Below are 16242 nucleotides of genomic sequence, written 5' to 3'. Positions count from 1 at the left end.
TGGTTATCATGAGTATTTTGCATTTTCATACATATTTGAAGACTAGCTTGTCAGTTTCTGGGGAAAACAAACAACAACCTAGGATTTAATAGCTAATTGCATTGAATCTGTAGGCCAATTTTGGGATAATTGTCAATAATACTGAGTCTTCTGGCCCATAAACATGTTATTTCTCTTCATTTACTTATTTTTTCTTTAATTGTTCTTAGCAGTGTCTTGTATTTTAATGTATGAATCTCGTTTTAAAAAATCTCCTTTTAAAAAATATCCTAAGTATTTTTTGCTGTGAATGGAATTATTTAATTTTCTGATTGTTCTTTGTCAGTATGTAGAAAAATCAATTGATTTTTACTTAGATATCTCACATCCTAAGACCTCACAAAAACTTGCTTACCAGTTCTGCAGCTTTTTAAAAGCTTCCATGGAAATCCCTGTGTATACAATTATGTTGTCTTCAAATATAGTTTTACTTCATTTCTGATGCCTTTCTTTTTTCTCACTTCTCATTTTGTACTCATTAGGTTCTTCAGTATATTGTTGAATAGAATTGGTGATAGTTGACTTCCCAGTCTTAGTGGAAAACATTTAGTCTTTTACATTTATGTAGATGTTAGCTATAAGTTTTTAAGATACCCTTTATCAGGCTGAAAAAGATACCTTCTTTTCCTGGTTGTCTGAGAGATGTTAGTTATCATAAAACGAGTGCTGGATTTTTGTTGAATGCTTTTTCAGGGTCCATTGAAATAAGAATTTGGTTTTTATCCTTTAATGTTTTCATATAGTATATTACATTAAAGGCTTTTCATGTTAAAGCTTGCACTCCTGTCACTTAGTCATTATGTATAATCATTTTTGTGTGTTGCTGGATTTGACCAGCTAATATTTTGTTAAGAATTTTTAGGTCTATATTAATGAAAGATACAGGTGTGTACTTTTATTGTCCTGTCTGGCTTTAGACCTCAAGATGAGTTGTGAAGTGTTTTCTTTGTTTTCTGAATGGGTTTAGGTAGAATTAGTATTATTCCTTCTTTGACAGAACTTTTTTTTTTTAAGTAGTCTCTGTGCGTAGCATGGAGCCCAGTGTGGGGCTTGAACTGACAGCCCTGAAATCAAGACCTGAACTAAGAACAAGAGCCAGATGCTTAACTGACCAAGATACCCAGAGGCCCTGGACAGACTTTCTGAAGCCATATGAACCTGATGTTTTCTTTGTGGGAAGATTTTTATCTATGAATTCAGTTAGTTAACTTGATAGGTATCTATTCAGATTTTCTTTCTTCTTGAGTCAACTTTGGTGTTTTTGCTTTTTAGGGATCTCTTTTCACTTAAGTTGTCTAATTTGCTGGCATAAAGTTAGATAACTTCCTTATTTTCAGCCATTCTAGTAATTTTATCTTTTAGCACCTGCTAGACTACAAGTCCAGGATCTCCTAGGCAGAATGGTATCTGTCCTCTCTCTTCTTTTCATGTTTCAAAAGTTTGTTGAAATATCTCCTCTGCTGATGACTCTCTAGTCTCTTTACAATGTTGGTTAAAATTACTACGGTGTTCACAAGGAAACTTGAAAAAAGGGATGTTTTTGCTACCGTCTTGACTCAAAATCACTATTGATTTAATAAAGAGAAAATCAATATAGTTTTTTCATTTTCAGGAAATAAGGTACACCATATTTTCTCTTTAGTCAGGTAAAATGTCTCCTATATTGATTTATTTCTGAAAGGAATATTGTTCTGCTGGAAAGAACGTGGCAGTTTGGACGCACATGTGGATGGGCAAATCCTTATTTTTTGTACTTAATTAACTACATGACAGAGAGGAATTTATTGAATCTGAAATTCAGTTTCTCATCTGTGAAGTGAGAATAATTTCTCTGTCTCGTCTAACAATAGGTGTGAGGATTAGAGATAATGTATGCGAAACTATTGAGGGGCTAACTAGGTGATCAATAAAGAAGGTTTTTATTATTACTATTTCCAGCAAGTAGAATCTTTGCCTGTAGCCACAGAATGATTGAATCCTAGAATTTTAAAGCTGAAAGGATCTTCGTGATGACTGCAAAAACCCGTGCAGCTGCCCTCGTCGCCCCCACCTTCTCCTTCTTCCCTTTCCTGACCGTGCTGCACTCTTCCAGGCAGGCAGTACTCATGTGGAGGATGAAGCTTGGTATATTCTCCGGGTTCAGCAAGTTAAATAACATGGGCATTTCTGCCATTAAAAAACATCAACAACCCAGTTATTGGGGTCATCTACTTTAGGGTGGCAGAGTTTGTATGCAGGTGTCCTGATTCTTGAGGTCCATTACTGTCCCATTAGTAACACTTTACAATCAAAATAATGGCAAGGCTACTTTTGTAGTTAGAATAGTCAGCGCTTCTCATTCCAACTACAGAATACCTTGAAGATCTTCCCTTGCTGCTTTTATATTTGTATTCCCTCATTTTATAAACATCGATGGAGCACCTACTATGTACTGAATTAAACTGAGACATTACCCGAGGCATTGCATTGCCTCTTTTCTCTTCCATATAATGGAAAAGAATGTGAAGTTCACAAAATATTTGATTCCTGGATTTGCAAAAGACAAAATAATTTAGAAGATGCACCTGGCATCTATCTTAGTATCGTGTCTCAGATGGATATTCAATAAAACTCCAATCTTCACTCACTAGACTGTTAGTGGGAGGGACTGTTTTGTTACACAGCATCACTGACCTGTAATCCCAGATGAAGTTGAGATCTAGAGCCTGATGCATTCAACGATGAGTAAGTTAAAGCTATCCCAGAACAACTTATTTTTCATGAAGATGTGACCTATGTCTTTCTCCACAGTAGTGCCCAGAAGAAGTCACAAAATGTGGCCTGTAGGGGTGCCTGGGTGGCTCAGTTGGTTAAGCATATGCCTTCAGCTCAGATTATGATCCCGGGGTCCTAGGATCAATCCTGATCCTTCATCGGACTCCCTGCTCAGTGGGGAGCCTGCTTCTCTCTCTGCCTCTGCTGCTCCCCTTGCTTGTACTCATGCCCACTCTCTGCCCCTCCTAAAGTGGAGTCTCTAAAAAAATAAAGACTTGATTTTTTAAAAATGTGGCTTGTATAGAGTTTGAATTTAATTACAGTTATCAACATTGTCCATTTATAGATAGGCAGTAATAAATACATGAGAACATATAAACTTTCACTCTTTGCTAGCTTATTCTGTATATCTCTAGATATCTGAGAAATGATCTTTTCAAGAATGTGCCTGTTTTTGGGAAAACTAAAAATCTTTTCCCTCAGTGCTCTTTTAAATCCCTTATTTATAAATAACCATACATATTTTAGCAATAATGCAAGAATAGTCCTACAACATTTTAAAGAAGAGAGAGCTTGAGTTTGGAGAAATGAGGTTTAGCAATAATGCAAGAATAGTCCTACAACATTTTAAAGAAGAGAGAGCTTGAGTTTGGAGAAATGAGGAAGAATAGGTAAAGCTCATCAAGAAGAATGTAGCCTCTGGATTTGGTCTTGCAAATCACTTCCAATAGAACTGTCTCTCTATAAATAAAGAGAAAGTGTTCTGGGTGGAATGTGGTATCAAACAAATATATGTTATATGTACTATTAATAAAACGTTCCAACAATTCATTTTTTCTTAAGATTTAGTAGAGACAGCCTGATGTTTTGACAGTAGACCCTTAAACAACTTAGGGGGGTTCTGGACACTGACCCCCGCCACAATTGAAATCTCACGTATAGCTTTTGACTTTACAAAAATTTAACTACTAATAGCCTGCTGTTGACCAGGAGTCTTACTGATAATAGAAGCAGTTATTTTATACATATTTTTTGGTTATATGTATCATATACCGTATTCTTACAATGAAGTAAACTAAAGAAAATATTTAGAAAATCATAAAATAATTTACAACACTGTACTGTAAAAGAAGTGTATGTGAACCCACACAGTTCAAACTTGAGTTGTTCCAGGGTCAACTGTATATCCATTGATGTATATTCTAACTGCCCTTTTGTATGATTGAATAGTGTGTTTATCATTTTCTTAGGCAACAAGATGCGGTGTTAGACTCACCTAGTCCTGGTGAAAGCACGTTTCCCAAACTGACCACTTCTGCAATAGAGAAAGACATTTTGGTAATGGACTGTCTCTTTTGTCAGTATACTTGAATGTAAAGGAAGCACTTGAAGATGCCTTTAAACTTTTGAGCTTACCCTGTGCTCCTTTCTGGTGTGGAAGTAAATATGGAGTTCCACACAATTGCTCTATGGGATTAATGGAGGAAATCATTTTCCCCCTTGCCATCTAAGACCACAATGGAAAATCTCGTTTACCAGCTCCCTTTGTTAGAAAGAGCCTCGGTCTTGTACAGCTTTTATATGGCTTTATTCTTCCAGGAGACATTCTCTTAGTTATATGAAGTATACTTTACAGAGCATATTAACCCACTTAAAAATATAATTATTCTAGCATTTTGAATACAGAAGAATTTTTAAAAATATAAATATCGAAGACTCTAACATTGCTGATTTGGAAGTATTTTGAAAAAATACTTGGATGTTTAAAATTTTTCTAATGAGTGACATGTAAAACTTTATGAAAATATACCAAAGTTAAATGTCTGTTAGAGAAATACTAACATGTCTTAAAATGAATGTTTATGTACACATTTAATAGTAGCTGTAAAATTATAAATGGACTATTGGTCAGTTGGAGATTTCCTCAGTCCTGTCATAGATTTCTGAGCTTAATGTATAGGGTTACCGATTTGCTTGCAGCTTGTAAGATTGACTTGATTATCAATAATAAAAGGACAAAAACTATGACATTTTCACACATTTATAAAGCACTAAATTCTACTTCAGCATGGATTCTTCTTAGTACATCCTATATTTGGTAATATAATTTGATATTTTTCATTGTAATTATGAACTGAGATGAGCTTTAATTTTCATGAACTATCCTTTTTTTGTTGTTTTTTAACTTAGGGGATCTCAAAAAATACCTCCATGAATTACACAAGATACTTTTTTTATGATTTGTAAATACTTTGCCTAAAGTTTTGATTTTGCTCAGTAGGTGTTTTTTGTTTGTTTTTGTTGTTGTTTTTTAATGAACACACTTTTTTCACTACAGAACTAAACACATTTATATTTCTCCATCTTCTTTATGCAGAGATATTACTATTATATTCACCATGGAATTGATACAGACCATGTAGCCCCAATGGAAGATTCTTGGCTAGAGCATGTATTGAATTTAGTCCCCCAACATCTGAAAGTCCTCACCAACAGCATACTTGCATTATCTGATGAAATGAGAGAAGATTATCTTCTTAGTGTAAAAAAATCCATAGGTAAATCAGTATTTGTTTTCTAATTTGAATGTGTCTTATTAACTGAAAGTTAATACCTATACTTGAAAGCATTCATAGATTTATTCTGCTTTTTGCATTGCTATTTCATTGCTTAAGATCTTAGGCAGGTTTCTTTAATAAAGTACAGCAAGAAAATTTTAAATCCCATCTTTTTTTTTTTTTTTAAAGATTTTATTTATTTATTTGACAGAGAGAAATCACAAGTACACTGAGAGGCAGGCAGAGAGAGAGAGAGAGAAGGAAGCAGGCTCCCTGCTGAGCAGAGAGCCCGATGCGGGACTCGATCCCAGGACCCTGAGATCATGACCTGAGCCGAGGGCAGCGGCTTAACCCACTGAGCCACCCAGGCGTCCCCCCCTTTTTTTTTTTTTGAGTGTTACATCCACTCAGTAAAAACTGAGTAAATTCTAGAACTGAGGAAATTCTAAAATTTAATTATTTAACTGACATTAATATTATTGCTATCATTATTGGAAGGTGATTAATTGAAAATTGTTGTTATGGACTAGGGGTTGGCAAACTACAGCTCACAGGTCGAGTCCAGCTCACTACCTGTTTTTGTAAATAAATGTTATTGCAGTACAGTCCTACGCATTCATTTGCACATGGTTTGGGCTGCTTTTGATCTATAAGAGCAGAGATGAGTATTTGTGATGGAGACCTTGTAGCTCATAAAGTTGAAGGTATTGATACTCAAGCCCTTTACATAAAAAGTTTGCTGATTCCTGGTATAGACCACTGGATTCTAAGACTGACTAAACATCAGAATCGTTTTCCACATACTCATTTCTGAGTCCATCTGAATTAAAACTATAATTTAAATCTATACTTTAAAAAAAAGTTCTCCAATTAACTGGGATTGTAAAACTGGTATAATTGATAATGTATTCAAAGCTGGAGAAATCCTCATGTTTTGGAGTTGCCTGGGAACCTTTTAAGGAAGGCATTTACTTAATTTAAGACTCTTATTGAGTGTCCTGCTAATGTAAAAATAAAAAGGCAAATCTTTGATTCCAAGGAGTTCATTGTGGAAATGAGGGAGAGGGACAAATCATTAATTACAAAGTAGAGTGGTAGGCGTGGGAAGGGGGGAAACAGGATGTGCTGTAAGGGACAGAAGCTCATGCCAGACTTGGTAGGAAGAAATCTGGAGGTGCCTGAACTGTCTCGAAATACAAACCAAACACGAGACAGTGCTCACACTGAGAAAACGGTGTGACATGTGGCAGACACGCATGAAAGACTCTTCAGGCTTGCAGCAGCCGTGATGGCAAAGCATAGAGTGCATTTGGGAAGGGGACAGAATCTTAAGGGCACTCAATGCCTTTTTAAAACATTCAAAATTAAAGCAGAGTCACCAAAGGATTTTAAGAAGAGGGGTGTTAACATTGGCATTTTAGAAAGAGCACCTAAAGGTAGGAAAATTAGAATTAACTGTGGATTAATGACCATAAGATAGAAGCAGAAGCAGCTCCCTTTACTGATTTTATAACAGGCTTGTTTTATGTTTTTATGCAATTTAAAAGAGAACAAAACAATATGGTAAGTTTCCTCAGTGAAAGGAAACTGCTGTGATTCTTTATTGTTGGCCTTCAATGAAAACTACTTTTGGTAGAATAGCTATGAAGGAAAATGTAATTTTAAAACCAATTATTATTTTCAAATGAAATAATAGGAGCCTGTTGTTAAAGAGAGGGAACATATACTCTCAAAGACACAGACGTCATGGGTTTTCTCATAAATATTTTTGTTGTCTGATATATGCACAAATGGCTCCATTATTTTAAATAACATAATTTAAATAATTGATTTTAGTGGAATTAGTTTTGCAATTGCTTGGAAATGTGCCATAATTAATATAAGGATGTTTATCAGAACTTTTCAATTTTCTTTTAGTTGATTTTGTTTTGAAAGATCCTAGGGAAAAAGAAGAAGATAAAAAAACAGCTGAAATTCCACCCCATCGCGCAGAGTAAGTGATTAACTTTCTCTAAGAATATTAATTATATGACTGTTTCTATGTATGTGTATTTATTTATACACTGATTGTATTTCTCATATATATGTTTATAACCTATATACTTCATTTATACAACTGATTATTCTTATTAAGTTTGTGTATTTAAGCCCTAGTATGTTTTATTTACAAATCCATGGGTAGATGGGTAGACAGAGAGATGGATACCTATGTGGTTAAAACATAAGTACCCTGGTGAAAGAAGCTTATATAGATCCTTGTATTTCCATAGCTACTAGCACAGGCTTTGGATACAATAGGGATATAAGAACTTGATGGCAATTGGAATGCACAAATCATACTGGGAACATTACAAAAAATATGTGTGTATATAGAACATATTGCAATTTATTACATAGATTAAAATATAGGACACATAATAGAAAAGTACACTCACTATATATTTTCCCTAATCCCTAAATCCCATTTAGGAATAAATCTCTTAAATAGTTTGAGGAATAGAACTTACATTTTTATGATTTAGTAATAATTCAGTTTTGCTTCTTTCATATTATTTGAAAGTGCCTCAGATTGTTTTCCTATAATGGCAAGAAAAAATTATGCGGTCCTTTCCAACATATCCTATGTGGAGAACAGCTTTTCTCCTGTGAAGGGACCAAAATCACCTTTTGTAGTTGTAAAGGTGGAATGACTACAACTGAAAAACCAAGATAAGCGTACACATAATAAAGTGAGATTCAGTGTTTAAAATCATGAGAAGAAAATATTGTAGGCATAAAATATAGAGGTTTAAATACATTCTGAAAGGTGAAAATGGCATATCTTTAATGTGTCAAGGATGACTATGCATGTCAAAGGAGTTACAGAGTAAATGTCTTCAAATAAGGACCTTAGCATCGGTAATTTTGGGTGTCCTTTACACATTAACAGAGATTAAGTTAAAGGGGATTTCCACAGGTAGGCTGGACTATATATATATATATTTTTTGTATTGTTATTTTATTTTTTTTTTCAGTGTTCCAAAATTCATTGTTTATACGCCATACCCAGTGCTCCATGCAATACTTAAGATGTTTTAAAAAAAATTTAAACTTTTTGTGTCTTCAAATTACCTCTTTCAAGACGTATATGAGAAAAAGTTGGCTACTGTTTCTATTTGATCATTTTGAGTTACTTGTGAACTTGACCAAGTATTTAAAGGGAAAATAGTTACTTTATGATTCAAGTTAACTTATGATTCAAGTTTATGGGGCACCTGGCTGGCTCCGTCAGAAGAGCATGTGACCCTTGATCTCGGGGTTGTAAGTTTGAGCACCCATGTTGGGTGAAGAGATTACTTAAATAAATAAAATTAAAAAAAAAAAGATTCAGGGGTGCCTGGTTAGCTCTGTTGGTTGAGCATCTGCCTTCAGCTGAGGTCATGATCTTGGGGCTCTGGGACTGTGCCCTGTGTGGGGCTCCCTGATCAGTAGGGAGCCTGGTTCTCCCTCTCCCTTTGCTCCTCTTCCCCTGATTGATGAACTCTTTCTCAAATAAATCAATCTTAAAAAAAAGAAAAGGATTCAAGTATAATTTCATGTGTTAATTATTCTAAAATCATATGGCTTAGGCCATAGAAAGTATGGCCTTTATGTATCTTCCATACATAATTATGTATTTTGTTATTATTGTCAGGGATACATAATACTTTTTATTAAAGTAAAACCATTATTGGGGTGCCTGGGTGGCTCACTGGGTTAAGCAACCCACTCTTGGTCAGGATCTAAGGGCTGTGAGTTTGAGTCCCAAGTCAGGCTCTGTGCTGGGCATGGAACCTGCTGAAAGTTCTCTCTCTCCCTCTGCTCCTCCTCCCCCGTTCTCTCTCTCTAAAGAAAAAAAAAAGGAAGCTATTATTATTCAGAAAGTATGCATGACAATGTTTTTTTCTGATTTTTTAGAGATAGTTGATTCTTTTTTCTTTGTTTTCAGAATGGAAGTTCTTCCAAAACCTTGGAGGAAATCATTTTTAGCTGCAAGCAATTATATTAAGGATCACTTGAACACATTGAACCCTACAATGTTGGCAGTGCTAGATTTGTGGCACGGGACTTTTAAGTGAGTATTTCTGGCCTTCTTGAGCTTCTTCTTCTTTTTTTTTTTTTTAAGATTTTATTTATTTATTTGACAGAGATCACAAGTAGGCAGAGACGCAGGCAGAGAGAGAGAGAGAGGAGGAAGCAGACTCCCTGCAGAGCAGAGAGCCCGGTGTGGGGCTCGATCCCAGGACCGTGGGATCATGACCTGAGCCGAAGGCAGAGGCTTTAACCCACTGAGCCACCCAGGCGCCCCTTGAGCTTCTTTTTAAAAGAGCAATAAAAGCTATTTTGTCACATCTTAATTGTTTCTTTTACTATTTCAACTGCAAAAAAAAAAAAAAATAACTACAAACTTAACCATCAGTATTCAAACATGGTTTTAAATCAGCAATGTAGTGGTAGAGTAAATCAGGAACATTGTCTTTGACCTCTGACTCAGTTCCCCGCCTACTCCCGTCCGGTATCTCATTACCATGCAGACTTAAGGTGATCACCCTTAAGGGTCTATATTGTCATGCTGTGTTTTAAATCCCACAGACCATTAGCTGCTACAGTCATCTAGATGGTTAGGAACCTAGTAAATATGGCACACCTTAATGGCATGAGTTAAAGTTCCTGGGTGACAGCAGGAAGTTAGGCATCACCTCATAGACCTTGTCACGGTGGGGAAGGTACAGCCACACGTTGGCAAGTGCTTGGCGCAGTGGGATGCGGATGCTGGTGGGCGCCGTGGAGCTGACATGCTTGCTGCCCAGGCTGAGGACCATCAACCACACAGTTTAGAAGCTGCTACTTCATGCTCCCGCCCACCCTTGCATGACCTCTTCTAAGGCACTGGTGGGCATCCTAGCAACGTGCACCCGTAGACATGGTTTTAGAAAATGTACAAAAGTAATACAAATCTATATTTATTTTTCTTAAAGAAGGCCTTCCTTCAGGAACCTCAGAACCTGGATCAGTCCTGCCTTATGCCAGAGGAGGCATCTTGTGTCCCAGGTGGTCTTACCCACCCCCACCCCAACATTTTCAACCCCTACATCTGCAGCCCTTGTGACAAGTGACCCGCTCTCCAGGGTCTCCTGGTTTCTACTGTATGTATGCTGTGGGCCGAAGGGCGCAGCAAGTGGGCACATTTTTCTGCCTCCCAAAACCAGCAGAAGGAAAGCTACTGTCTTTCAAGCTATGGCCGTGGCAGAAGGCAGCTCTTGGCCCCACCCTGGGAAACCCCAGGACATGCCCTAGGGCCACCTCCCCAACCAACTTCTCTGAACTCCTTCCAGAGTTAGGCTCTTTAGCGTACCTTTCTAGCCCTACCCCTGCCATCTGCTCTAGGAAGCCAAGCTCCTTGCCTGGGCTCTGCCACCATCTGATTATAGCTTCTCTCTTCACCCCTTGTCCTCCCTGGCATTCTGTTTTCTCACAGGTAGAATGATTTGTGCTGTCCAAGGCCCGCCCCTTCCTCGCTCTGTCCCTGTCTGCCTTTTAAAAAACAAATTTTAATTAAATATGCAGCTACATATGTAACTTTACATAAACATGTAAATGTGATCATATATACTTTTTTAAAAAAGGATTTTATTTATTTATTTGTCAGAGAGAGAGAGAGAGTGAGCATAGGCAGACAGAGTGGCAGAGGGAGAAGCAGTCTCCCTGCGGAGCAAGGAGCCCAATGCAGGACTCGATCCCAGGACGCTGGGATCATGACCTGAGCTGAAGGCAGCGGCTTAACCAACTGAGCCACCCAGGTGTCCCTCATATATACTTTTTAAGTGCAGTCTTTACTTTGCCTGACTTCCCGCAGCCTTTCTTTTCCTCATCTCTGCCTTCCTTTCCACCAGTCTAAAGACCCATGATAACCATCTAGTGGGATATCTTTCATTATTTTTATGTGTACTCATATTATCAAATACCTATGTGCATCCACACACAGGCACACATATCCATAGCATAAAAATGGCTTTTGTTGGTCAGACTGAATACTGTTAGAACATCTTTTAGCTTTCCATTGTATAATGTGGACTTCTTTGCTTAAATTTGGCCATGATTTAATTTTGCATGCAGTCATGAGGTCACATTGTATAGTATCGCTCTCACGAAGGATGTTTTCATACAGTGATATATATATTTCATTTTCACAACAATGCCAGTGTTTTTTTTTTAATATCCATTTATAGATATGGATCTCTTTGGAATTGCCAGGACACACTGAAGTGGATGCAGGCGGGTGAGGCTGTAGTGCCTAGTACTGTCCACAACGGGCTAGACTTTGTTGGCCAACGTCAGGAGGCAAGAGACAAGAAAATGAAGGGGAAGAAAAAGGGAACAAAGTTGAGATAAAAAACAAAACAAAACAGTAAACAATGGATATGCCCAAACCTGTTGTCCATGGTCATAGTGGCAGAAGTATTAGTAGCAGCAACTGAAGCAAACCTCAGGGCATCTGGGGTGAAGACAAATGAGAAAGAAGCTTTGCAGTCTGTGGGTAGGAAGAGGACTCCACCAATTCCAATGTTGCCCTCGTAGACATGAGTCATTTTCACTCTATGAGAATGTTGAGTGGGGCAGGCAGTCAGCAGCACTGCCTCTCAGAGTAGGAGCCAGCGTTGACTATAAAGGGCATCCTTCCTCTAGATGAAAAGTGTTTGGGCTCTCAGCAGGTGTTGAAAGTATGGGACATCTCTGTGTGTGGCAGAGGTATGGAGAATGGTGATGCAAACGTCATCTGAACGACTGCAGAAATGCAAGAGTGTGGGAAGCTGAAAGGGGATGCTTGTAGACAGAAGGTGCAAGTGCCTGTGCTTCAGTAGTGACACTGACTGAGCCCGCCGAGTGTCAGACAGAGCATCTGTAATACGTCACAGCCTACATAGCATATGGGCATTTTTGCTTGAAAAGTAGTGTGCATATATGAAGATGTATGTATAGCTTGTAGGTACATATATGTGGAAATTGCCATAGGCTAGGAACTACAGTAGTTGAATATAAAAGGAAGATGTTGGGAACCTGGGTGGCTCAGGCAGTTAAGCATGTGCTCTTGGCTCAGGTCATGATCCCTGGGTCCTGGAATCAAGTCCCACATCTGGCTCCCTGCTCAGCAGAGAGCCTGCTTCTCCCTCTGCCTGCTTCTCCCCTTGCTTGTGCTCTTTCTCTCTCTCTGACAAATAAATAAATAAAATATTTAAAAAACTAAAAATAAAAGGAAGATGTCTAAGAAAGTGAAGCTTATGTTGCCCACCGTCCATCCCCTGCCTCCGGCAACCACCAATCTGTTTTCTATATCCGTGAGCTCAGTTTTTGTCGTTTTAGATTGCACATAGGAGTTTATAAAGTTCTTTATTTGTCTTCCTATATTTGACTTATTTAACTTAGCATAATGCCTTCAGGCTCTATCCATGTTGCCTCAAATGGAAAGCTTTCATTCTGTTTTATGGCTGAATATTATTCCACTGTGTATATATGTACACCACATTTTGTTTACCCGTCAATGGACATTTAGATTGTTCCCATGTTTTGGCTATTAGAAATAATGCAATGAACATGGGTGTACATTATTCTTTTATTGTGTTTTCATTTTCTTCAGATAAATATTCAGAAGTAGAATTGGTGTATAATAATCTGGTAGTTCTATTATTTACTTTTTGAGGAACCCTGTATTATTTTCCATAGCAGCTGCACCAATTTACATTTCCAGCAACAGTGCACAGGGATTCTCTTTTGTCCACATTCTCACCAATGCATGTTATTTCCTGTCCTTTTTTCATATCCGTTTTAACGGGTGTGGGGGGACAATCTCACTGTGGTTTGATTTGTATTTCCCTCATGATTAGTAATGTGAACATCTTGTCATATACCTGTTAGCTATCTGTATGTCTTCTTTAGAACGATGTCTATTCAGATCCTCTGCCCATTTTTTAATCAGATTTTTTTCTATTGAGTTTTATGTGTTCTTTATAAATTTTTGATATTAACCCCTTTTCAGTATATGATTTGCAAATATTTTCTCCCATTCAATAGATTGCCTTTTCATTTTGTTAATGGTTGATTTTTTGTTGTGCAGAAGCATTTTAGTTTGATGTAGTGACACTTGTTCATTTTTTGCTTTTGTTGCCTTTGCTTTTAGCATCAGATCCAAAAAATCATTGCCAACACTTGTGTCCAGGGATGTATCACCCATGTTTTTTTCTAGGAGTTTTATGGTTCCAGGTTCTACATTCCTGCCTTGAATCCATTTTGCGTTCATTGTTGAGTATGGTATAAGATAAGGGTTCGATTTCATTATTTTGCATGTGGCTGCCCAATTTCCCCAACAGAAAATTATTATTATTTTTTTGAATTGGGGTCCACATCCAGCATAGAGCCCACAATAGAAACTTCTTAAATGTGTAAGTCATGTACATAACAAAGATCCATAGCACTGTAGTCAGAAAAGAAGGTGTGTGGGAAACTGTTGACTAGAGGAAGCACTATGTTTTCTTAAAATTCATGAGGGAGACAAACCATGAGAGACTCTGGATTCCACAAAAGAAACAGGGTTACAGAAGGGAGGGAGGTGGGGGATAGGATAACTAGATGATGTGATGAGCAAACAAATAATGAATCCTTGAACACTACATCAAAAACTAATGGTGTACTGTATGTTGGTAACTGAACATAATAAAAGTCAAAACCAGACAGGATCAAAAGACTGATATATTAGGTCTTAATCAGGTATGAGAATTCCCCCACTACATGGCTCCCTAAAATGCAAGGTTACTTTCTTTCCAGAGTGGGTACAATTTTGTTTCAGGTATAGTGAGCTTTCTTAAGCTTTGAGCTTTACCTCTTTTCCTGTTGCAATTATTCTGATTTGAAAGCAAAAATCAGTCTAAATTTTCTACCAAATCCCAGTTATTTCAAGTCTGTTTTACTTCACAATAGTGTTTCATAATCTTATGTTGTGTTCTTATCAAATTTAATTACATTATTTTAAAAATTAAAATTTTAAAAATTTTATGTTCTTAACTATTTAATTTTATTAAACACAAATTTTAATGATAAAACCGAGGAATATTATATTTTTGAGATCAGTTAACAAAAATATTTAATGCAAAAAAATCTCCTGCCTTAATTATTGTTTATTTTTATGTCTTGCAGAAAATTACGTTTAGTTGATGTAGAAGAATTTCATAATCGCCAGGATGCATTAGAACTGTCAATATTTCAGACCATTGTCATGAAACACATGGAATCTGCTAAAGAGACTCTCCTTAAAATGTAAAGTTTTAAAATTTCATGGAGGAAAGCACAAATTTAAAAATGTTATTGGCGGGGAACTACATTTTAACTGCATTTAGAAAATCTGATTTTAACAAGTTTGTAATTACTTCTGTTCAAGAACTAAGTATAGTGTCTTTAACTGAATTGGTCTGTACTGTCTACCCAGATGTTCTACACAACATAGATTGTGAAGGAACTAAAATGATTATGTTTTTTTCTCTCAATTCTGGTTTCTACTTCTGCTCTGTGAGAGGGGTTGAATACCATGGAGAGAATGATCATCAACTAATCCATTTGCTAGATATTCGACATCTACTATTAATATTACATTTAAGGCACTCTACCTCTTTCATTTTGCTTTTGGATGGGGAATGAAAGAAGTTTAAAGCACTATTAGGTAGGGAAAATATATTTTTTAAAGGAGTTTACGATCACACTGAGAGGTTAGACTTATCACATGATAATTAAACATCTTGGCTCGACTCTTAAAAATGGAATAGTCACATATGATAATTACCAATGTAGGTGCCAGACAGTATGCTCTGAAACAATACAGGAAAATGTTTCTATCATGGGTTGTTGAGTTATTATAAATAGGATGTTAAAATTAGCTCAAATTTCAGATAGCAGAGAGCATGAAACTCCAGCATGGTTTCATGATTTTCATAAGTTACTTAGAGATACATCCTGATAGCTAAAGATTGCATCTTTGTTGTTTTTCTCCAATATTTTAGAATCAAATTCTTTGTCTGAAGTCACTTGAAAGAACTTTAGAATTTTATTTAATATTAGTATTTAGTTAACATAAACAAATAGATGAGAGCTATAGAATGAAACCCCATAATTAATTACAGAGAAGAAAATGACCCCTTAAGGACATAAAACCGATAAATTTTCTTGATCGGTAACTTCGGGTTATAGTCCAGGAATACATTACCACCATAAATTTTGGTAAATTGGGTGTCAAAGTACAGAGCAGAATAAAACCTTTGCTGAAAATTTTGTGGAGAGTTGTAGATTGATTTGCTGTAGCCTCAATGCTCCCTGATTTATTCTAAGGGGAAAACACTCTGACTGTGCTTTAAATAGTGAACCAGAATGTGTTTATCATGGCTAAAAGGTAGAGCACCAGCTTACCACAATGGAAAAACAGTTAGCAAATGATTAATTATGGTATCTACGCCAAACCCAGATGTCTTCTCTCAGTACTCATTCTCTGCTTCTATTCAGCATTTATTGTGGTTTATCACCCCTGCCTTCTGGAAGCTGTTTTTCTAGGTCCCTGTGCCTCTGGTTTTTCTGTTTGTTTGTTTGTTTGTTTGTTTCCTCGCTGTGCTTGTTCTTACTATTCCCAAGAGTGGGGGCCTCTCAGGTGTTTACTCTTGTGAGTCTTCTTTATATCCTGGCAATGTCAAGGTTTCATCTGCCTTATCTGTCTCAAGATCTTAAGTTTTTTGAGCTCTAGGCCTTTGTTACTAACCTCATACTATATGTCTCCTGTTGAATATCACGTCAGCATCTAAATATTAGCATTTCCATTACAGTGGTAATTCTTTCTTCC

At 36.8% G+C, this 16242-nt stretch overlaps 1 protein-coding gene across 2 annotated transcripts in view; it reads left to right on the top strand.

The window, feature by feature from the left end:
- Window positions 1–16242, top strand: part of DNAH7 (dynein axonemal heavy chain 7) — a 252745-nt gene that overhangs the window by 27306 nt on the left and 209197 nt on the right. Inside the window, exons 6-10 of one of the 2 annotated variants that reach the window (XM_032354245.1) lie at window positions 4044–4131; window positions 5171–5351; window positions 7269–7344; window positions 9319–9444; window positions 14559–14678. In XM_032354245.1, the coding sequence (XP_032210136.1) occupies window positions 4044–4131; window positions 5171–5351; window positions 7269–7344; window positions 9319–9444; window positions 14559–14678 (591 nt within the window). The remainder of the gene's footprint in view (window positions 1–4043; window positions 4132–5170; window positions 5352–7268; window positions 7345–9318; window positions 9445–14558; window positions 14679–16242) is intronic. The other variant, XM_032354246.1, reaches the window with a different exon arrangement.

This window comes from Mustela erminea, chromosome 8, assembly GCF_009829155.1.
Source record: "Mustela erminea isolate mMusErm1 chromosome 8, mMusErm1.Pri, whole genome shotgun sequence".
Lineage (NCBI taxonomy): Eukaryota > Metazoa > Chordata > Mammalia > Carnivora > Mustelidae > Mustela > Mustela erminea.
Note: the sequence above shows the minus strand (reverse complement) of the source record. Positions and strands in the feature narration are given on the sequence as shown.